General features: G+C 35.3%; 1 protein-coding gene across 1 annotated transcript in view; it reads left to right on the forward strand.

The window, feature by feature from the left end:
- Positions 1 to 20860, forward strand: part of NCAM2 (neural cell adhesion molecule 2) — a 444936-nt gene that overhangs the window by 421220 nt on the left and 2856 nt on the right. Inside the window, exons 13-15 of the mRNA XM_058522953.1 lie at positions 3282 to 3401; positions 6569 to 6690; positions 16843 to 17023. Of these exons, the coding sequence (XP_058378936.1) occupies positions 3282 to 3401; positions 6569 to 6690; positions 16843 to 17023 (423 nt within the window). The remainder of the gene's footprint in view (positions 1 to 3281; positions 3402 to 6568; positions 6691 to 16842; positions 17024 to 20860) is intronic.

A 20860-nucleotide genomic window follows, 5' to 3' on the forward strand; every position in this document is an offset into this window, starting at 1 on the left:
AAAAGATAGAGTGTGATCTCTACACTTCTGACTTATAAAGAATTTTACTTACAATTAAAATTGTGTGCTTTAAATTCTATTGCTTTTCTTGTTTAATTGTATCGAGACAAACAATTGAATATAAGTATTACCAGTTGTTGTTATCTACACAGCTGAGTTACAGTCCACCACACGATCTTAAAATGACGGTAGCAGTTGCATCTTTACATCATAGAAGTATGGACAGGCATATCTCGTACCGAAGTTGTCTACAGCAGTGAAGGCATCTATAGCAAGCTCTCATATATTCTTGCGTGGCATACTCTTTCTATAGATTATCTGTGTATATATTAATATTTGTAAGTAAATATCACTAAGACTATTTTTGCCAGTAAACATAAAAGATTTTGCCATTAAATATAGAGTCAAAGATGTTGGACTTTTGGACTATAACTTTTGGACTATCCATTATTTTTGTTATCTCACAGTCTGCAGAAAATGTCCCCATTTGTGTAGATAATTGATGCTTAGTGGTGATTATTTCACAGATCACAAATTTTTTATCTATACCTTCAATCAACTTATTTTTATACTTTTGTTTCTATGACATTTAATAAAAGTGTCTTTAGTTAGAAGTTGAGAGATCAACTCAGCCCTAACACTTGGTTGGATCTCAGTCATTGGTGGAATCAGGCCCAGAGCCATGTGACTTCTTTCGTGAGTCTAAAGCATTCATCACTACTGGGTCTTAATTACGAAGTTTATTGTAGTCAGCCTAGATCCTGTGTGAGTCTCTCGTATGTCCCCATGCTCCATCACATCATTCTCCATTAGGGTAAAGGACAGGATAATCAAACACCAACTGCTCCGTGACATCATATTGAACATTGACTGCTCTGTGACAATGTTGATTGTCCCAGGGCCTAAGCATTTTTGTTATAAGCCCTGAAGATTAAACAGACTTTTATAAAGCTTTAATCTCTGCAGAACAGTAGGTCTAGTTCACTTGGTTTTAAATTTGTTGTATTTATTAAATAACTAAATTGATAAAATATAATGAATTTTAAACCCTTGAATTCCTTGATAACGCTGACCTTGAGCAGAAACTGTCTCTCTTAAGGATAGTAGAACTCCAACTTCTTAGCATTGTGTCTGCCTAACTCCTAGTTTGATTCCCTCCTCCTTTTGCATGATCTGCATGACCAGATCCATCTAGGCACGAACCTTCTCTCCATTATAGCTATATTCTTTTACTTGGGCTGGTGTTATATATACCCTGACACAGGTCACCAACCAACTGGGTCTGGGTTTCCTGGAAACGCTCACAGGTTATTAGCCTGTCAGAAAGAGTTGAATTCAAGCCTTGGTTTTCCCATTCATCCTTGTAGCTTCTAATCAGTTGATTTCCCTGCCAGTCAGTCTGCAATCTGTCCCCGGTTTTCCTCCCTTAACTCTGACACCATGTGTTTTCATCTGAAGCATTGACAAGGCCATGCACTCTCAAAAGCAAGTTAAGTTTTCTTACAAGGTAGAGAAACTGAGAAATACAAATTTTGCCAATTGGAAATTTATCCTTTCTGCTGACTTTAGAACATCTGTACTGCAGTAAATAAGGTATGGTTGATATCTGGACTATGTGTTTTTGCCGTTAATATTTATCTGGTGTGTACAATAATATATACCAGATGCGTGTAAAAATATTTATATAATTTTCATATATTTTAAATTCTGCATTTTAGACAAAGAAAACCTCTCTAGAGTGCATCCAGCAATTTTTTTCTTTTCTATAGTTTACTAAGTAATTCATTGAAGATTAAATAATTATAATAAAAAAGCTCAACAGAGACGATAATAATGAATATTGGTGAAAGGAATGGAACACAAGGAAGTATCAAAATTGAAGTATATTCACACAGTGTAGAATGAAAAATGTTTTCTAGTGAATCTATATTACAACATAATTGATTATTAGACATATGTTAATAAATTATATTGGAATTTTATTGAATGTATACAATCTTCAGTCATGGTTCATGTAAAACAATAGCCCTACAGAGGCTGGCCCAGTGGCATAGTGGTTAAGTTCGTGTGCTCTGCTTCTGCGGGGGCCTGGGGTTCTCAGGTTTGGATCCTGGGCGTGGACATACATACTGCTCATCAAGCCATGCTGTGGCGGCATCCCACATACAAAAAATAGAGGAGGATTGGCACAGATGTTAGCTCAGCGACAGTCTTCCTCAAGCAAAAATAGGAAGATTGGCAACAGATGTTAGCTCAGGGCCAATCTTCCTCACCAGGAAAAAAAAAATAGCCCTACAAATATGATCCTCGTTACCTATGGTTTAATGTTTTATTTTATGATTGATTATATCTTCATCTATTATGAATTGATCATTTGACTTGGAGTTATTACATAAACCAGACATAACTTCCTTTTGATCGTTCGCCAAGACTACCATTTCCACTAGTTAATTTTTGCTCTGTTTAGGAAAAGCAGTAAAGATACAGGCACCAATGGATCTTTGTTAGCTGCATCAGAGGAATTTGTAAAAATGTAATTTTTTGACATCTGCAATTGTATCCAAAATTCTCTGGCAAATTAAAGGAGTTGACATGACCCAGGAGATGTTTCTAATAAGCTTTACCTCCCTGGACTTTTTCAGCTTCTTTCTTCTCCTTTGTGTTCTGCTGAATCCAGGTCTGATACAGTACATAACTGAGAAGAAATTCAGAGAGAAAATATAAGAGATGACAACCTTGAAGCTAGCATTAAGAATAATTTGATTTGATTTGAGATTATCGAATAAATTATCCATTTTTGCTGTAGAGTCAGCTGTGACACTTATTTAACATGACTGAAACACCTTACATTGGAGGCCAGAGTTCTGTATATTGAATTATATTGAATTTTATATCCCCATTAAATTCTATGGAAATGATGCATTTAGAGTAGACAAAATATTTGGATGTACATAGTAAAGATGTTTTATTTAAATCATTCTCATTTCTTGAATGTTAAAAAAGGAAGGAAGACATGTTACTCTCTACTTTGTGAGTGTAAGTATCACAGATGAAACTATTAATTTTCTTCTTTGAAAGTTACTGCATGGGGTTAGAAAGCTAAAATAGAGGTGAAGAAAAGGACTGTTCACGAATCATTGTTCTTATATGTATTTTCTAGTTTTTTAGGTATCTCATGGAAAGACTTAACAGTGAAATGGTTCACTCTGCGTTGTAATAGCTTGATTTGTTTTACTTATTAAATCGCATTAAACATAGGCATATAAATTTTTTTCTTATAGCAATGGTTGTTTTGAGCAACCTGGAACCAAATACAACTTATGAAATCAGGGTTGCAGCTGTAAATGGAAAAGGGCAAGGAGACTACAGTAAAATCGAAATCTTCCAAACATTACCAGTTCGTAAGTAATCCTCTCTGTTTTTCTCTCTGTTGCCATTCTCTTTACTCGCAAATTTACATGGGATTTTAAAATGCGGGGAGATATTTCAACACATTGGGGAAGTGAATTATGTCTTTGTTGAAGTGTTTCTGAAGATGGTGGCATCTCAGATTTATAAAAAGAACTTCGCTCTGAGCAAGGCAAAAAAGAAAAGGTACACTGCAGTATATACAGTCAAATTGCACTGAGGAAACTGTCCTGATCAGGAAGGTGTCCTACTTATTCATAGTCTGATTAATTGGATTCTGGTGCTCGGACTGTATTCCATGCAAGAGTAGAAAAGTGTCCATGTAGCATGTCCAATATTCTATTCTTTTGATGAGGCATAACTCTTGCCTTTATCCCATAAATTATGTAGGTCCTAAGTGTGAGAAAAAGGCACCACTAAATTAATCCATTACAATCGTGACTGCAGAAAAAGAATAACTATTGTAGCCTTGTTCTCATTACTATCCTGTTTTGGAGTGTTGTAAGCCAATTGTTTACAAGAAGCTAAGAAATTTAAAAAGACTAACGTTTCCTTTATGTTGAATAAATTGTTTAAAAACGTCAGAAAACTTGACTGTGACTAAACAAGTGGTGTTATAAAATCTATGCATAACACTGCCTATTATATACACATATTAAGACAGTCAAATTGGCCACAATAAATTATTTTACCCTAATTTGTGACCGGTTCTTTTCTGTTGGTTCTTATCAAATATCAGATGAGTTCCCTTTTCTCTGTTCCTGATGCCACTGTCTTTTCCAGTCCTTTATTTTTTCAACAGGAGAACTGCAAGTACATCTCGATTCATAATCTACCTCCAGACTAAAATGATTCTAGAGTGACTTTATAAAAATTTAAAGAGACTTATCCCTTCTCTGCTTCTAATCCTCAGCAACCACACCCTTCATCTTCCCGATTTCCGTCACATACACATTTGCCACCCTCACACCTCCTCCCTCAGCTCTCTGCCTCAGTAGGGTGAACTAAAGTTTGGTAATGTTGTTTTCTTTCCTCAAAGTACAGTGCATTCCGTCTTGATTTCTCTCCTCTTTGTAATCTCCAGGGTCACTGCACATCAGCCCCCAGTGAAGGCATCGTCTCTTCAATAAGACCTTAGTTAACCCCTCCAACTTCATTTCCCCTTTCATGTAGGCAGATTTTCTTTTATTCATTCATAGACCCCACTCTAGGTGTTTCAACCATAAAATATCTGTCTCTAACTATTTCTTTTTTTCTCTTTCCTGTTTAAATTATAACACTTTCAATTGCTTATTGTACTGTTGTTGCCTTGCAAACCTCTGTCCTAGACAGTGAGCACTTAGAAAGTTGAGACATTGGGTTTTTTAGTAATAAATATGTATTTTAGAAGCTTCTCAGGATTTTTTGAAGTTTAAGGAGATAATATATACAAAGTACTTAATATGTCATAAATATCCCTTACCACTGTTTGATTATATTATTACTTTTGCATAAACATTCTGTTGTAATTGCTAATAGAAACCATTATTTTATTCACTTTCTCTCTGATAGAATCTACATTTGTTCTGAGCTTTATTTTGTTTTCAAAGGAGGTAGCAATTGTAGTGGAATCACAAATTTGGTATATTAGAAAGTTGAATATAGGCTTAAATATTTTAAATATGTATGTTAAAACATTTGTTGCTGAAAATATGGTTTCTGGTTTATAATTATCTCAAAATGCTATTATTAAAAACAATGTGATTACAATATTATGAAATGAATTTATACTGTACAACATATAAATTCTAAAATTCACTTTAGAAATGATACAAAATCACCTGAATATAAAATGCATTTTAGATTTTCCCTTAATCGCTTATTAAATCCTTTTAAGAAATTATTCTACTGGTTTTTAGAGAAGTTTTAATTCATTTCTCAAAAATATAATATGTTGCATATAGATCATGGTATGTCATAATATCTGCATGCTAATTTAATTAACTTTAATGAATAAGTGATCACTCTACAATTCTATTTACTTTGTTTCCATATGGCAGTACCCTACAAGGCTATTTTACTATTTGTTTTCATTCCAACACAACCGATTGTCATATTTCTTTAGTGACTTGCCTTTTCTCAAATAAACTACTCACTTGCTTCAAGTTATAAACACTATATTAGAAATAAAGACAACTTGCTGAGAAAAACCCTAGGTTCTCCAGATGTGGAGGCATGCGATCCTCTGCACTCTATTCTGTTTAGTTTGTCTGTCTTGGCATTTCTCTGAGTAGACCAGGTACTGGAGTCTGAGTTTCTGGAATCTTGCAAACCAAAGTGTGTCCGCTGAGAGTTCCTTAGTGTTACCATATCCATGTTCATATCCACATTCATGGGGAGTTGGAGAAAACGGAGCCAGAGGATGCCAGTACACGCCCAAGAACATCGCATAAATGATACACAGCAGGGAGCTCCCACTCCAAGTTGCCAAGCAGTGACGGTATCCTTCTGCTAGAAAACCCCTACACTTCAGTGGGTCCCTGTCCATATTAAACGTATTATAAGCATCTGTGCTGTAAGACCACCTCCATGTGAAGAATAACATCAAAGGCAAATACGGTCATGGAGCTAGAAGAAGAAAAAGATATTGAAACACGTCTATAGATTGGATAATAAAATTTCTCTATTCAAATCTGCATCTAGTTAAAAAAATGTTCGTTAAAATGGACAACTAATTGCTAAGCTGTTATCTTTCCTGGTAGGTATATATTCCATAGTTTGATGCCTTAATATGTTTATATTAATACATATTTACAAAATGTTTACAAAATGAATTTACCTTAATAAAATAAGATTGCACACTATTAATAAGAGAAATAAAGTTTTACACTTGTATATTGTAGTATTATTCTCAGAGCATTTGCACATCAATATAAATAATATAATTGGTCCTGAGGTTTCACAATTTTGGCCTGATATTTCTGGATTTATGAATGCTGCTGTTTCTTGGGTGGGGAAAATGATCAGAGGTATTATCCCAACAAAGGGCAAATAGCAAACAGTAAGTCTAGAATAACATCATATATTTTGATTACATGGCAGTGTTGTTCTTGTCAAAACGCAGTTTCTCTGGGTATCTGAGGTGTGTGCAAATATCAAGAATGTTGTATTGCTTATCTAGGTGAACCGAGTCCTCCATCCATACATGGGCAGCCAAGCAGTGGGAAGAGCTTTAAACTCAGTATTACCAAACAGGATGATGGAGGGGCCCCTATTTTGGAATATATTGTGAAATATAGAAGTGTAAGTACTCCGTTTATTATCATTTTGTACAAAGTGTTTTCAAATTGCATTAAATTTGCATTGAGTTCATAGACATATCAGGAGTGAATGCATGTTAAATAACAACCATGATAAATGGTACTCATAGGAATTCAAATGCTAATTTTCCATTGTTGAAATTTATCATTATAAATTCTAAATGCTTACTTTCTTTTTTTGTAAAATCTAAGCATAGATCATCAAAATAATCCCATGGTTTTCATCTTGTGATTTCTAAGTGTGAAATAGGACGTAGCAACATTTCAGAAATGACGAACCATTTTCTCTGTTTTTCTGACAAGTTTAGCAGGATATTTTCACTTTCTATTCTGCTTGATATTAATAACTTCAAGCTAAGCCCTATTCTCAATTTGAGTTACTGTAGGTAGGATTCTTGGCAAATCACACCTCAAGTAAATTACTTTAATTAACATTTAACAAAGAATGGCTACATCAAACTTGAGGAAGAGGCAATAGTTTTTTCCAAGTTTAATTAGCACTAGCTAATATAGGACTTTGGACAGTTAAGAGCTGCATTGGAGCCGGCCCTGATAGCCTAGTGGTTAAAGTTTGGCACTGTCACTGGTTTGGCAGCCCAGGTTCGTTTCCCAGTCTCGGAACCACACCATTCATCTGTCAGTTGCCGTGCTGTTGCAGTGGCTCACATAGAAGAACTAGAAGAACTTACAACTAGGATACACAACCATGCACTGGGGCTTTGGGTAGACAAAAATAAAAAAGAGCTGCTTTGGAACTTTTCATGGGTAGAAGGTGAAGGGTGTCCTCTTGTTGCAGACTGATAAAGAAAGTGGCCTGATGGACTTTGCCTTTAGCTGAAAATGAGGCGAAAGGCCCCTGAAAATGATTTCTCCTAACAACTTTGCCATAAATACCATTAAGTATTTGTGTCTACTGAGGAATATGTTAAATGTGACACACAATTTTAAATTCAATTTTGTAAGGTTTATTTACTAATGTTTATTATTGTCCTCATAATACAGTGTCATTTTTATGTTTATGTTTACTGAACATTTAATAATACTTTCAAGGATTATCATATTTTAGCAAATAATGTTTTAAGTAATTGACCCTTAATAGCATGTAGATGTTTTAACTAATTTCCCACAAATCCACAATTTTCTAAATTATGATATTGTTGCTTTTAAATTCAAATATCTAAGTTTTGAGGGGCAGTATAAAAGGGCATTTGATATTGAATAGCCTACTTCAATAATTAATTTTAGATATCAGTTCAGTCTTTTAAATTTAAGATTAATGCTCACTTCCCAAGACGCTTCTTTGTCACAGGTTTCATGCTGGTGATGATGAGCATCTGTGTGTGTCTTTTGGATACTCTGCTCTGGAGATTTCATGCCTCTACCCCAAATAACTCTGAAAGCCTCCCTGGTCTCTCTGTGAATCTATAGTGTCATGCTACTCAAACCAGGTTTCTTGGCCATTTTTATTTGCCCATCTGGGAGCTCTTTGGAAGGGAAAGAGTCTGTTTCCACGGGTCATTGGCCTGAACTGAATTCACGAATTTGCCTTGGAGAACAGACCTTCCATGCATATGGTAACCTATAGTTGCATCCGGAAAGATTTATGGTACAAAATGCAGGTGGATGGTAAGAATTTGTAGGGAACCCCCCAAAAATCCCATGGTGAACACTGAAACGCAATGACTAGTTATAAAAATATGTTTAAAGGGGCCGGCCCGGTGGCGCAAGCGGTTAAGTGCGTGCGCTCCGCTGCGGCGGCCCGGGGTTCGCTGGTTCGGATCCCGGGCGCGCACCGACGCACTGCTTGGTAAGCCATGCTGTGGCGGCGTCCCATATAAAGTGGAGGAAGATGGGCACCGATGTTAGCCCAGGGCCAGTCTTCCTCAGCAAAAAAAAAAAAAAAGAGGAGGATTGGTGGATGTTAGCTCAGGGCTGATCTCCTCACAAAAAAAAAAAAAAAAAAAATATGTTTAAAATATCCCCTGTATGTGTAATTTCTACCTAAAACTAAAAGCTATGCTTGACTTGTCCTTTTTAAAGAGCTGATATTGGAAATAGCTCAAATGCTATATTTGGTTCAGCCAGAATCATTGATTTCAATTGACGATAACACATATTTATTATTTCCTGTTTTTGCTTTCTTTATCTCTTTTATTAGTGGCTTTTATTAATACAGCGTGTATATTTTAGGAATGCTGTGACTCTTTTCAGCTATGTTTCTATTTCCGATTATCCAAAAGTAAAGTTCAGAGACTAATAAGAGCGTGACTGCCCACAGCATGCACCTTTCTCCAAACATTTAATACAAATTCAAGAGATAACATCACACATTTACTTAAAAAGCCATTAATATCTTATTTCCTGAAAATGATCAGTAATTTTTACATCGGTTTTATTTATAAAATCAATATAAACTCTGTATCTGTTGTGGAGTACTTTTGGACTGCGGGTAACACAAAGCATGATTAGAGGGCCTTAAACGGAGATTTTTTTTTTTCTCACATTAAAAAAATTGATGTGTTAGACAGTCCAGGGCTGGCGAAGCTTCTCAACAATATAATCAGGCATCCACATTATTTTTCTCTATGTTCTTTTGTTCTTGGCATGTTGGCTTTTGTCCTCATATAGATTATCTTGTGTTCCTAAGATGATGGCTTCACGTCCATATTCAGAATGTGAAGAAAATAAAAAGAACAAAAGGGACAATGTTTAAGCTGAATTTGTCTTTTTTCAGTACAAGTTTTCTAAAAACCCCACCAAGCAGAATTAAATTATGTCTCATTAGGTAAAATTGTGTCTCATGACCACGAGTAAATGGAAGGTGGTTACATATGGGAGTTGGGTCAGCTAAACAACAGGGTCTGTCACAATTGTTAATGCAATTATCTTATTATAATGGCTGTGTTAGTTGCTAGCGCTTCCATAATAAAATACCACAGACTAGGTGGCTTAAACAATAGAAATTTATTTTATCACAGTTCTGTAGGCTGGAATTCCAAGATCAAGGTGCCAGGAGGTTTGGTTTATCATAATGAAAATGATTGGTTGCATAGTTCAAACATAGCTATAATTGACTGATAATCAGTTTACTCTCAGAGTTCATAGCATTTTAACAGAGCACAGTTTTAATGGCAGAATTTTGCACTCGTATGGTGAGATTTGTAAAAGTAATTCCTTTCCACCCTTTGTACTGCAAGGAAGGCATTGCTCACTCTTGAAGACATTTAAAAAATTATAATTAATCAAACATAAAGTGATACTTTTTCACATCTTTTTTGGGAGTAGTGAGGAAGATTGACCCTGAGCCAACATCCGTTGCCAATCCTCCTTTTTTTACTTGAGGAAGACTGTCCCCGAGCCAATATCCATGCCAATCTTGCTCCATTTTTTGTATGTAGGACACTGCCACAGCATGGCTCAATGAGTAATGTGTAAGTCCAAACCCTGGACCCGAACCTGCAAACCCCAGGCTGCTGAAGCAGAGTGCATGAACCTAACCAGTACACCACTGGGCCAGCCCCTGTTTCACATTTTTAATGGGTGCACTGAACCTTAGAGAATTTGGGTCACTTGATGGGAATGGAGAATAGATACCACAGTGTAAGACTTTATAGTCTAAACACAGTTTTACAGCAGTAAGGGCTGAATTGAAGTCTACCTGTGGAGATTATATTGACCCCTCAACTACTCTCCCTTCTCCCCTCAACTGCCTAGCTCCTGTACCTCCAAATGCAGCCATTCTGATCCACTTCATATTTACCATATTATTTAATGCCTTCTATTCCAACACACTAAAATAGTCTCCATATCCCTATCTTTTTTTTTTCTTCCCCTCCCTTTTCTTCCATCCTGCAGACATCATCCTCTGCAGGTCCAATTGGAAATTCCATGATTCAATATGAAGTTATATTAATGTGTCAAACAGTAGCTGATCTTGGGAAGGAATAATTTTCTCTCTCAACATATTACTTCTTCACTTTTTTAAAAACTTGCATGTTCAAGATTTGGTAGCTAAATATTTATAGCAGCATTTGCCTTGATATTTGCACTTGTATTAAAATAGTAACTATTTCAAAAACGTTCTTGATCGTCTATTCTCTGTGTATGGTTTCAAGCCACTATATCTATTAGTTTCTCAAACTGCATAAATTCCACAGTGGAGTAAAGTATAACTGAATAACTTGAAAAAATTATTTATCCATATGCAATGCATTTTTTAATTGGATAACCTCTCCAGAAAGAAAATGGATAGGGAATCCAGAAGGTAAGAAATATCCTTATGATTTTCACTTGATTGCTTCTTTGACCCTGTCTTTCAACATCCCTGTGCACAGGACTATATGTTTTATAACGTAGGAACAACAAAATTGAGACAATATATTCCTTTTGAGTGTTGATTTCTAGTAGGCACTGAATCTAACTGCTTAAACCTGCATTTCACTGGGAAAAGGATGAGACTAATCATATCCTAACATAGAGAATGTATAACTTCCTGTGGATTATGAACCAGGAAAGACACATTATTCTGTGTTGTCTTGTAGTAGATAGAGCAGACAACTTTGTTCAGTCACCCGTTAAGAAGACAGAATTTATTAGAACAAAACTAGAGTAATAAAAGCAGAATTAGATGTCTCTATGGACCTGTTGTGAAAATTAACATCTCTAACAATAAATCAGTAAGATTAAAACATATATTTAGAGAGTAAAGACACCCTTATTAATCTCATAATGTATATGGAACAATGAAAAAAGTTATTTTATATGCAGAATATTTTACATCTACTTTGTGTTGTGGTGTCAATATAACTCCGTATAATTTAATAAACAGTTTTTTACACACTTCCATGAGTTTTTCACTGTTTTCTTTCTAATTTGATGATAGCTATGGGATCGTAACTATCACTTAGTGTTGGCACATTAAATAAGTTTCCTGAGCGAGAAAGGACTAAAGAAAACTTGTAGCTTAAAATTAATTGTGAGGAAGGTACTTTAAGGGACTAGCAACAGGGCTCTAGCATCTGTTTCTAAGTCTTGATTGACTGACCTTCTTAAGCTATTTGGAGTCCAAGAGGTTGTATCTCAATGGCCATAGGAAAAGAAAAGGTCGTTTTGAAAAAGGTATTAAAATAATAAGTAAGTAAAATTGAGATTTTGTAGTTGAGAGAACTTATTTTCTAGTTAATTATGTTTAAGTGTGTAAATTGAAATTTATTTAAAGCCATCAGTTTAAGTTTTGAAATATTTTCAAACAATGAATAGCTATGGACATTAAAGAGTCCTAAGGTTTTTGGTACTTTTACTTTGCTGCTAGTGAAGAGGATGAGTTTTATTCATCCTTGTATTGATGGTATCAAATAGATTGTTTGTTGTCTGAATGAATAAATGCATCAATGAATCAATGGTTAAATAAGTTAGTCTATGTTATGCAATTATAAATAGTCCTATAACTGGATTAATAAATACAAGAAATAATGAATACAAGGCAAAAAAACTTGGACTGTGTGAATTTTTATGGGTTGTGAGAACACAGAAGCTGATGAATAGGAAAAATTCGACTTTATTTTTCCCTAAAGAAGTATGTGGGTGATGGAGCCTAGGAATAGATTAAGAAGGGCGCAGTTGACAAAATTTTACCAAGCTTCAGAACATGGAACAAAGGCAACTGGAACCAGTTATGATAATGGAAAAAAGAGATTAGAATTTGAAACTCTGCTATAAACCTCCAAACCTTACATTTTTCCAAATCACATGGAATGTGTGAGTTTATATGTGCGTGTGTGTGTATATATATATATATATATATATAATTGCTACATATGCTCTCTCTCATATTCAGAATAGCAATCAGAGCTTTAGAGAATTCTGGAGCATTCTGTAGGTTCATACAAGTAGTGAATAGCTGAACCATGCTACCAAGAAATCCAGGAACCAGGAACTGCCTTACAAGGAAACACAAAATTTTAAATCATAACACATACAAGTCACAAGAATCTTAAAATTCGTCTAGTTGGTATGAGCTCAACTCTATTGTTCTCTCTTTTTGTAATTATTCTGCTTTCATTTAAAATGATATTGACCATACATTCCCTGAGATTTGGGAAAAAAGTTAGTGGATTACTTCTTATTGTGAATGAAACAATCAAGGAGCCCTCTACAAATAGGAAAATCAAGACCCTTTCCATCTTTCCTCTGCTTTCCTCCCTAAGCAGATGATAGCGAATATTTCCCTATATGCTGATACTCTGATTTTAGAATAACTGTTAAGGAGTGCTCTTAACTGTCATATGGCCCTGCTATCTATTTTCTGACAAAAAGGATTGCCTAAGAGGAGCTATATCAAAGCAAAATGACCATTTTTCTTTCAGTAGCTGCCCTTCAATATTTAATTGGCTTATTAATTATAGCCTTATTCAGCAAATCATCTCATTAAGTTACCTAGGGGAGCATTTTGCAACTAGATTATCTTAAATTGTTCCCTAGGCATTTAAAATCTGTAAATTAGGTACTCTACAAGTGCGTAATTGCAATTTTGATGCCTAGGGGAGTAACACCCACTTTAATTTTTTGGTAACACCCACTCTTAATTTTTTTATTATTCCCTAGGAATAGCAATTAGAGGATTAAAAAGCCTCCTTGTGTAATGTTGAATGGAAAATGAAGTTGATTTAAATTGGGTAAAATATTAGAACTCCTTTTGGTTCCCTGTGCCATCAGTCCAACTATCTAAAATGATGGAGGGGCTTTTATTTTATTATGCTAGTACTTCAAAAATTAAGTGTTAAATGATTGGTAATTCAGAAGAGACTATCTCCATGTCTTGTGCTTGTCAGAAAGTTTCACCTCAAATGCTCAATTCCCAGAAATAGAATATTTTTGAAGGATTACCTGAAGGACATGAATTCTACCCATCCCTCTGAGAATAAATTGTATCCTGGGGTAGTCCAGATCTCAACTGTTGGCTTATTTTCTGCCTCTTTCACCCACATCTTCACTCAGATACAAAGCAAAACTCAACTCCTGATTTCCACAAAAATTTTCACTCTCACCAACCACTTAATAGTTACATTGAACTTTTTGAATTGTTAGGGTAAAGGGACGGCTATAGGGGCAACTCTCTACTGCTTTGTGTAGCCGTGTCCTTATCTAACCCTTCAGTGCTCCTCACCCCTTCCTTCCTGTATATGTGTGTGTGTACACAATATATAACATATGCAATACTTATATGTTATATGAATTTTATTGTCTATATATGTATTTGTGTGTATGTATACACACATATATTATATCACATCATATTTCACCTAAAATTACTTTTGAATAGAGATTTTTTTTAAGCTTTATTTTCTTGGTCAATAACTTTGAAGTGTTTTTACATTTACTTACAATAAGCCCACAGCATCTGATTTTAGGTTTCTCAGTGGTTGTTCATCTTTCTGAGGTTTACAGTCATTGTGCTTATTTTGGGATCTAAACCTCTGTGAAAGAATCACACCTTCTCTTCATTAACTAGTTTAGGACAAACGAAAAGAGAAATGGCACTGCAGTTTATTATTTCCAGTAAGAGTGACATCACTCCCACCCAGGAGACCTTCATGGCCCATGGACTCTATTAGGTCTCTCTGTTACATGCTCCCAAAGCACTCTCTGGTTTTTCAAACAACTCGTGTCTTTCTTCTGTGCTGGTTTGTAGACTCCAGGTTGAGTGTATTGCACCTGTCTTGTTCACTATTGTGTTCGTAGTTCCAGAACAGCCTCACTACCCAATAAAGACAGAGCGAATAATTGATGAAGAAAGGGAGACTTGGGAAAATCATGGCTGTTTGGTACAGCTGACCTAAGCATTTCAAAAGCACACCTAGGTTCCTTTCTTAGCTCTACTAGTCATTTAATGAGTTAGACAAGTTACAAACTCCCTGGTTGAAATTGTTCAGTTTTCCAATGGCCTTTTCCGTCCACCTCCTAACACCTTAAATAGTATTGGACAACAGTTAACAATTAACAAATTAATCTATTGGTAAGTTTCAAAAAGCAAGGGAAATACCTCTTGTTTATGTGATGACTTTAAGTGCTCATCCAAAACCCACGGCTTCATTAGGCTTGCTAATATCTTCTGTTTTAGATGCAAAAAAAAGCAGGCCTGGGCCAGCCCGGTGGTGCAGTGGTTAAGTTCACGTGCTCTGCATCGGCAACCTGGGTTCATGGGCTCGGAACCTGGGCATAGACCGATACCACTCATCAAGCCATGCTGTTGCAGCGACCCACATACAAAATAGAGGAAGATTAGCACAGATGTTAGCTCAGGGACAATCTTCCTCAAGCAAAAAGAGGAAGATTGGCAACAGATGTTAGCTCAGGGCCAATCTTCCTCACCAGAGAAAAAACAACAACAAAAAACAGGCCAACCAGTTTCCTTTGTAATAAAAGTTCTATGTAGGAAAAGAGAATAACAGTATGGTATCAAACTATAATGTCTTCTTGTCTCCTGAAGGATACTTCATGTTTGTAGTACCATCAATGTAATACAATCATGAATTTAACTTCGACAATTTGATTTTAGAGAATAAATCCTCAATTTCCCCATAAATGCAGAAAACATTGCTATTCTCTATAGTCAAAGAAACATTGTAAAATATTGGCTCACCATAAGCTAATATTGAGCCGAGGACTGAAGTTAAAAAAGGTTGATCTATCATCTGTCTATCTGTCATTATGACCAGTTTGCAATCTGTTTATAATTACACCTCTGGGAAATTGAGATTGCAATCGCAATGACAGATTAGTAGAAACGTAATTCCAGATAGTATATCATCGCATTGTTTCTCATCTCAGAAATCTCTTCTCATCTCAGAAATAGTTTCTCCTTAATAAGAGCTGTTGTTTGTTAAGTGGTTTTGATTTCCAAGGCCCTGGAATACACAGTTTACTCGGTTTTCCTCATTGCTCCCTCATGGAAGCTGACAAAGGCACCTTCTACCGTCTTTTCTGTGCCAGAGCTGAAGGAAACCAGGCAGAGAGGTTAAGGAACTTACCTGTGTTGAAATGGTTAATGGATGGCACAGCTGAATGTTCACATTGTTTAGGATCGTTTAATTCATAATATTATATCAATTTATTTTTCTGTGTTAATTGCAGTCATAGTATTTTTTTCAAATATCACGTGGTTCAAAATATCTATTTCAGAATAAGAATCAGATAGAATTTAAGTGTAGAATGTTCAAGGATAGGATAACGTTCTATTTTCTTATGCTAATGGCCCATTTAACAGGTAGTATTTTTTTTTGTATGTTGTGTCATTATGAGTCTAAAACATCATAGTAATAAAAAATGCTGGGGCCCACCCGTGGCTTAGCGGTTAAGTGCACGTGCTCCACTGCTGGCGGCCCGGGTTCGGATCCCGGGTGCGCACCAACGCACCGCTTCTCTGGCAATGCTGAGGCCGTGCTGAGGCCGAGTCCCACATACAGCAGCAGCTATAAGGATGTGCAACTATGACATACAACTATCTACTGGGGCTTTGGGGGAAAAAAGGAGGAGGATTGGCAATGGATGCTAGCTCAGAGCCGGTCTTCCTCAGCAAAAAGAGGAGGATTAGCACGGATGTTAGCTCAGGGCTGATCTTCCTCACACACACAAAAAAATGCTAGTGGTAATTTAAATCTATAAAAAATATCCAGACTTTATTTGCAAGACACTTTATCTTTTTTTTTTCCTCCCTCAAACCTTAAATGATTGTCTCTGGCAATTATTTTAATGAATGTATTAGGCTTTTTCTATATACCATGTTTCATTTTTCCTGTTCACATGATTATTAATAATCAACAAAGTGGCGAAATGCAAATCAATATATATGAAATTAAAAAAATGTTAATGGAGGTGAATCATCAAATGCTGAATCATCAAGAAATAATTATGAAATCATTACTCTTTGGCTAATATAAAAAACTACATTTTTTATAGAAAAGTTTTAGAAGTGACTTCATTGATATAGCAACTTCATTTCTTCCCGTGGATGAGAAAATATACTTTTTTGATATTAATAAAACCACTTGTTCCATCTCAAGATAAGTTAAATTTTTTAAAAATCACAACTTTAGTGTATGGATATTTACAAAATATATATTTATTGCCTTTACAGAAAGATAAAGAAGACCAGTGGCTAGAGAAAAAAGTACAGGGAAATAAAGACCACATTATTTTGGAGCATCTACAGTGGACAATGGGATATGAAGTTCAAATTACAGCTGCCAACAGATTGGGATATTCAGAACCAACAGTTTATGAGTTCAGCATGCCACCAAAGCCCAACATTATTAAAGGTAAGCAAAACTATATGCTTTCTTAGCATGAAAATAAATATGACATCATCTTTTTATAACCCCTCTGGATTTTTTCTTAATATTGAAAACAGAATTTTATAGAAAGAAATGTAAATTCTAGGTTCTAATCATGATTATTGTGACATATCTTACTCAAGATTTCTCAATTGCTGTTGCCATGGGGTTTTGGTTAACTGTAAATACATTCTGACAACTTTAGCAGTTGAAGTGGTGGGGAGAGGATGAGCAGAGGGAGAAGATGGAAAGTAAGAGTGACTGTTGAAAATCACATGAGCAATTTCTGTTGAGATTAGAAAAAACTTTGTAAAGAAGACAACTTCTCTGCCAAACACATGGGAGCTAGTCCTTCCACTTCTTGGAAAATGTGGCCACAGATAATGATGAGCCCATCCATGCATGACCAAGCAAGTTGATTTTGGAAAGATAAAATCAATTACTCAGTGAGGAAGAAACAGCCAGAGATGTAGCCCGAAGAACTATAACTAGAGTTTCAAGGAGGTTCACAATGTTGCAGGACAGTCTACATCGGTATTCACAGTACATTGGTGGATTCCACCTTTGTTAGGTAACAGTGCTTATATCATTACATGCTAGTGATATTATCAAAGTCCACAGGAGGGATATTAAAATTTTTTTCAGATACATGCTATAGAAGTAAAGATGCAAGAATTTATCCTAATTCATAGTCATATTTAACTCTGTTAGTGAGTTGTCATATTGGTCATATTTTAACACTTATTGTTCCTTTAAATATCATATTTAGCATTTACTGGTGAATTTTATACATATATATCTATATATGTCTACATATACATTTATATATATAGATATATATACTCTTTATATCTATATATGTATAGAGAGAGGTGAGAATAGCATATTTATAAGCATGACATATTTAAGTCATATTATAATAGAGTATCAGTATTGTTGCATAACATTTTTGAGGCTAGAAAAAAAATTTGTCATTTCAGTCATGCTCTTTAACCCTCTTGTAATTTCAAATTGATATTAATCTCATTATTATGCTTTTGTTATACATCATTTTTTTAATTGACAGCAGCTTCATACAATTAATCTTTCTATTAAAAAGTAGTTACTATTGGTTATATGGTTTAAAAGTGATATTATGGCTTTGTATTGCTAATATTAATTGATAAGTGATTTCAATTATAATTTGAAATTAGGAAGTTGGGAGAATCTAGAAATAATATGGATATCTTATACTATGATGGCATTTTTTAAAATTTACAAGTACTTCTGCATTTATTATCTCATTTTGTTCTTGAATCTGAGTTGAAAAAGGAAGAATTGTCCTCATTTTACAGATATGATTTTGAGAGGTTGAAGGATCTGTTCAAAGTTAGAGCTACTTTAAGTCAAATGACAAATCTGATGCCCTTACAAGAGGATACACCTAAAGAAGAATGGTTGAACGTACTATCAAGTTCATTGCCCCTCTGAGTTTGAAACATCAATAACTGGCTGTATGATTATAATGTATTATGTTTGTAGTAGTTATCCTCTATGCAAATATCAGGAACATTATATAAATATGATTCTTTATCTGAGTCAGAATCTTCAAAGGAGGATTGTAACAGTATACTCCATCCTCATAAATCTTTAATGTAGCTCATATGTTTGGAGGAAATAATTATTTTTATCAAGATAAAAATTAATATTTTATGAAGTAGAAGGCAACATTTTAATAACATTTTATAGATAAAACACAAAGTGTTAAAAAAATAGATTTCAGGCAGGTTACTTTATGTTATACTCCCAGAGTCCCTGCTATTTTTATTAGAAATTATTTATAATAAAAATGAATGATAAGTATAAACAAAATGGTAAATAAATAAATAAGACAGAGTATGTATAAAGGCACAAAAATAGCTAAGATGTGCTATGATGCGTTTACTCTAAAAATATGGTTTTTTTCAATTTCAGAGAATCAGCTTCTAGGCAGGACCTAGAAGGGAAATGGACAGAACTCTGGTTTACAGTTTCAGCTTTGATCTTGTCACTTAGCTCCTCTTGATATCCGTTTCCTCATCTCTAAGCTAGGTTCTTCTTGTTCTGCAATGTTATGATTCATTCATTCATTCATTCCAGTTATTTATTGGGGTCTTGCTTTGTGAAAGTACTGAGAGGAGTACAGAGGAGTTATCTGTGAAAAGTACAGAACTGGCCCCTGTTCTCAAAGACTTTACAGTCTAGTAGGGAAGATAGACATTAGACAAGAGTTAGAATAACCACCAAATAATTACAACTAAGAGCTGTACTGGTGTGGTATGCTGCCATGAGGGGGTTTGGCAAGGGTACCTAACTAATGGAGGAAGGGTGGGGATTAGGGAAGAGTTCCCTTAGCAAGTGACTTTCCAAAAGAAACTTGTAGGGAATGAACCTTTCAGGGAAAGTGTCTTATATGGAAGAAGTCTCTGAGAGAAGAAGGAAATTGATCTGCTTTAGGAACTGGAAAAAGCATGGCTGGAAGAGACCCTACAGATATGAGAACAAAGATAAGATAGAGAGAGACCTGTGACCCAGACAATCCAAGGTCTTCTAAAAACCATGTAAATAATTTTAAAACAGATCCTAAAAGCAGGGAGAAATCAGTGGAAGCAGGAAAGTTAAATGAATAGATAGGGATTTAGAGAGATTATTCTTGCTCATATGGGTAAAAGACAGAGGTGGATGACCAGGAATGCTTGAAAAAAGTGATAGCCATAGAAAAAGAAAACAATGAATAAATTCCAGAAACATTGTAGATGTAGCCTAACCCTGCCTGAGTAATGGATTGGATTCAGTAGATATTGATGACTTTTAGGCTTCCTGCTTGGGCAACGGGAACATTGTTGGCATCATTTCTCAAGATGAAGAATCTTATAGAAGGAGCAGGATTTGGAGAATGAGGATCAAACTTAAGATCAGTTTGGTATTTGTTAAGTTTGAAATGTCAAATAGTAGTTAGATGTGTGTGTATGGAGATGAGAATATAGCTATGGCTTGGAAACATACATTATGATGTTGTCAGCCTTACCATATGTTTGGTATTTGAAGCCTGGATGAAGATAAAACCACACAATGAGTAATGCCTAAGCTCTGCAGAAAGGAGTTGACCTCTGCGATACTCATAGCTGTTCTACCAGTACCTATAAGGGTGACTGGCACAGCATAGATGTTCAAGGAGTGCTTCTTGAGGTTACTAAAGAGTAGAGGGTTAAGAACTACCCTATGGAACTGTAATGTTATAAAAGAAGAGGAAACCACACCACCACCCCCAATGAGACTAAACTGTTGTAGAGTTCCTGGAACCACACAAGACTGTAGTATCTTGGAAGTTAAGAGAGAGCTAGATTTAAGAAGAAAGGGTGTAAATGGCATTTGACACTTCAGATGATGCTGAGAAGTGAACAGAACTCAATCGAAAAAGATGTGAAGGTTCTTCTTACCTATAGCTTTGCTGAAGTGGTTGGAAGAGAAATTAACGTAGGAATGGGCTGAGGATTTTATGTGAGGTTAGGAAGTTTAGATTCCATGTTTATTTAATGCTTTCAAGAAGCTTTGCTGTGAAGGTGAGCAGAGAAAAAACAAAACCAGTCAGGACTTTTATGATGTGAAAAGCCAGAGTGTGTTTCACAGCTGATGAAACAGATCATGCAGTTAAAGAGAAGTTAGACATACAGATGTGCAGACAAAGCTATCTGAGAAGGTAAGAGAGAGAATGCATCCCCTCTAAACTGTGCAGCTGATACAAAGCCAGAGCAGCTTACTGGAAAAGGGGAAAAAAATAAAACATTTTATCTATTAAAATGT

The sequence above is a fragment of the Diceros bicornis genome, chromosome 27 (assembly GCF_020826845.1).
Source record: "Diceros bicornis minor isolate mBicDic1 chromosome 27, mDicBic1.mat.cur, whole genome shotgun sequence".
Lineage (NCBI taxonomy): Eukaryota > Metazoa > Chordata > Mammalia > Perissodactyla > Rhinocerotidae > Diceros > Diceros bicornis.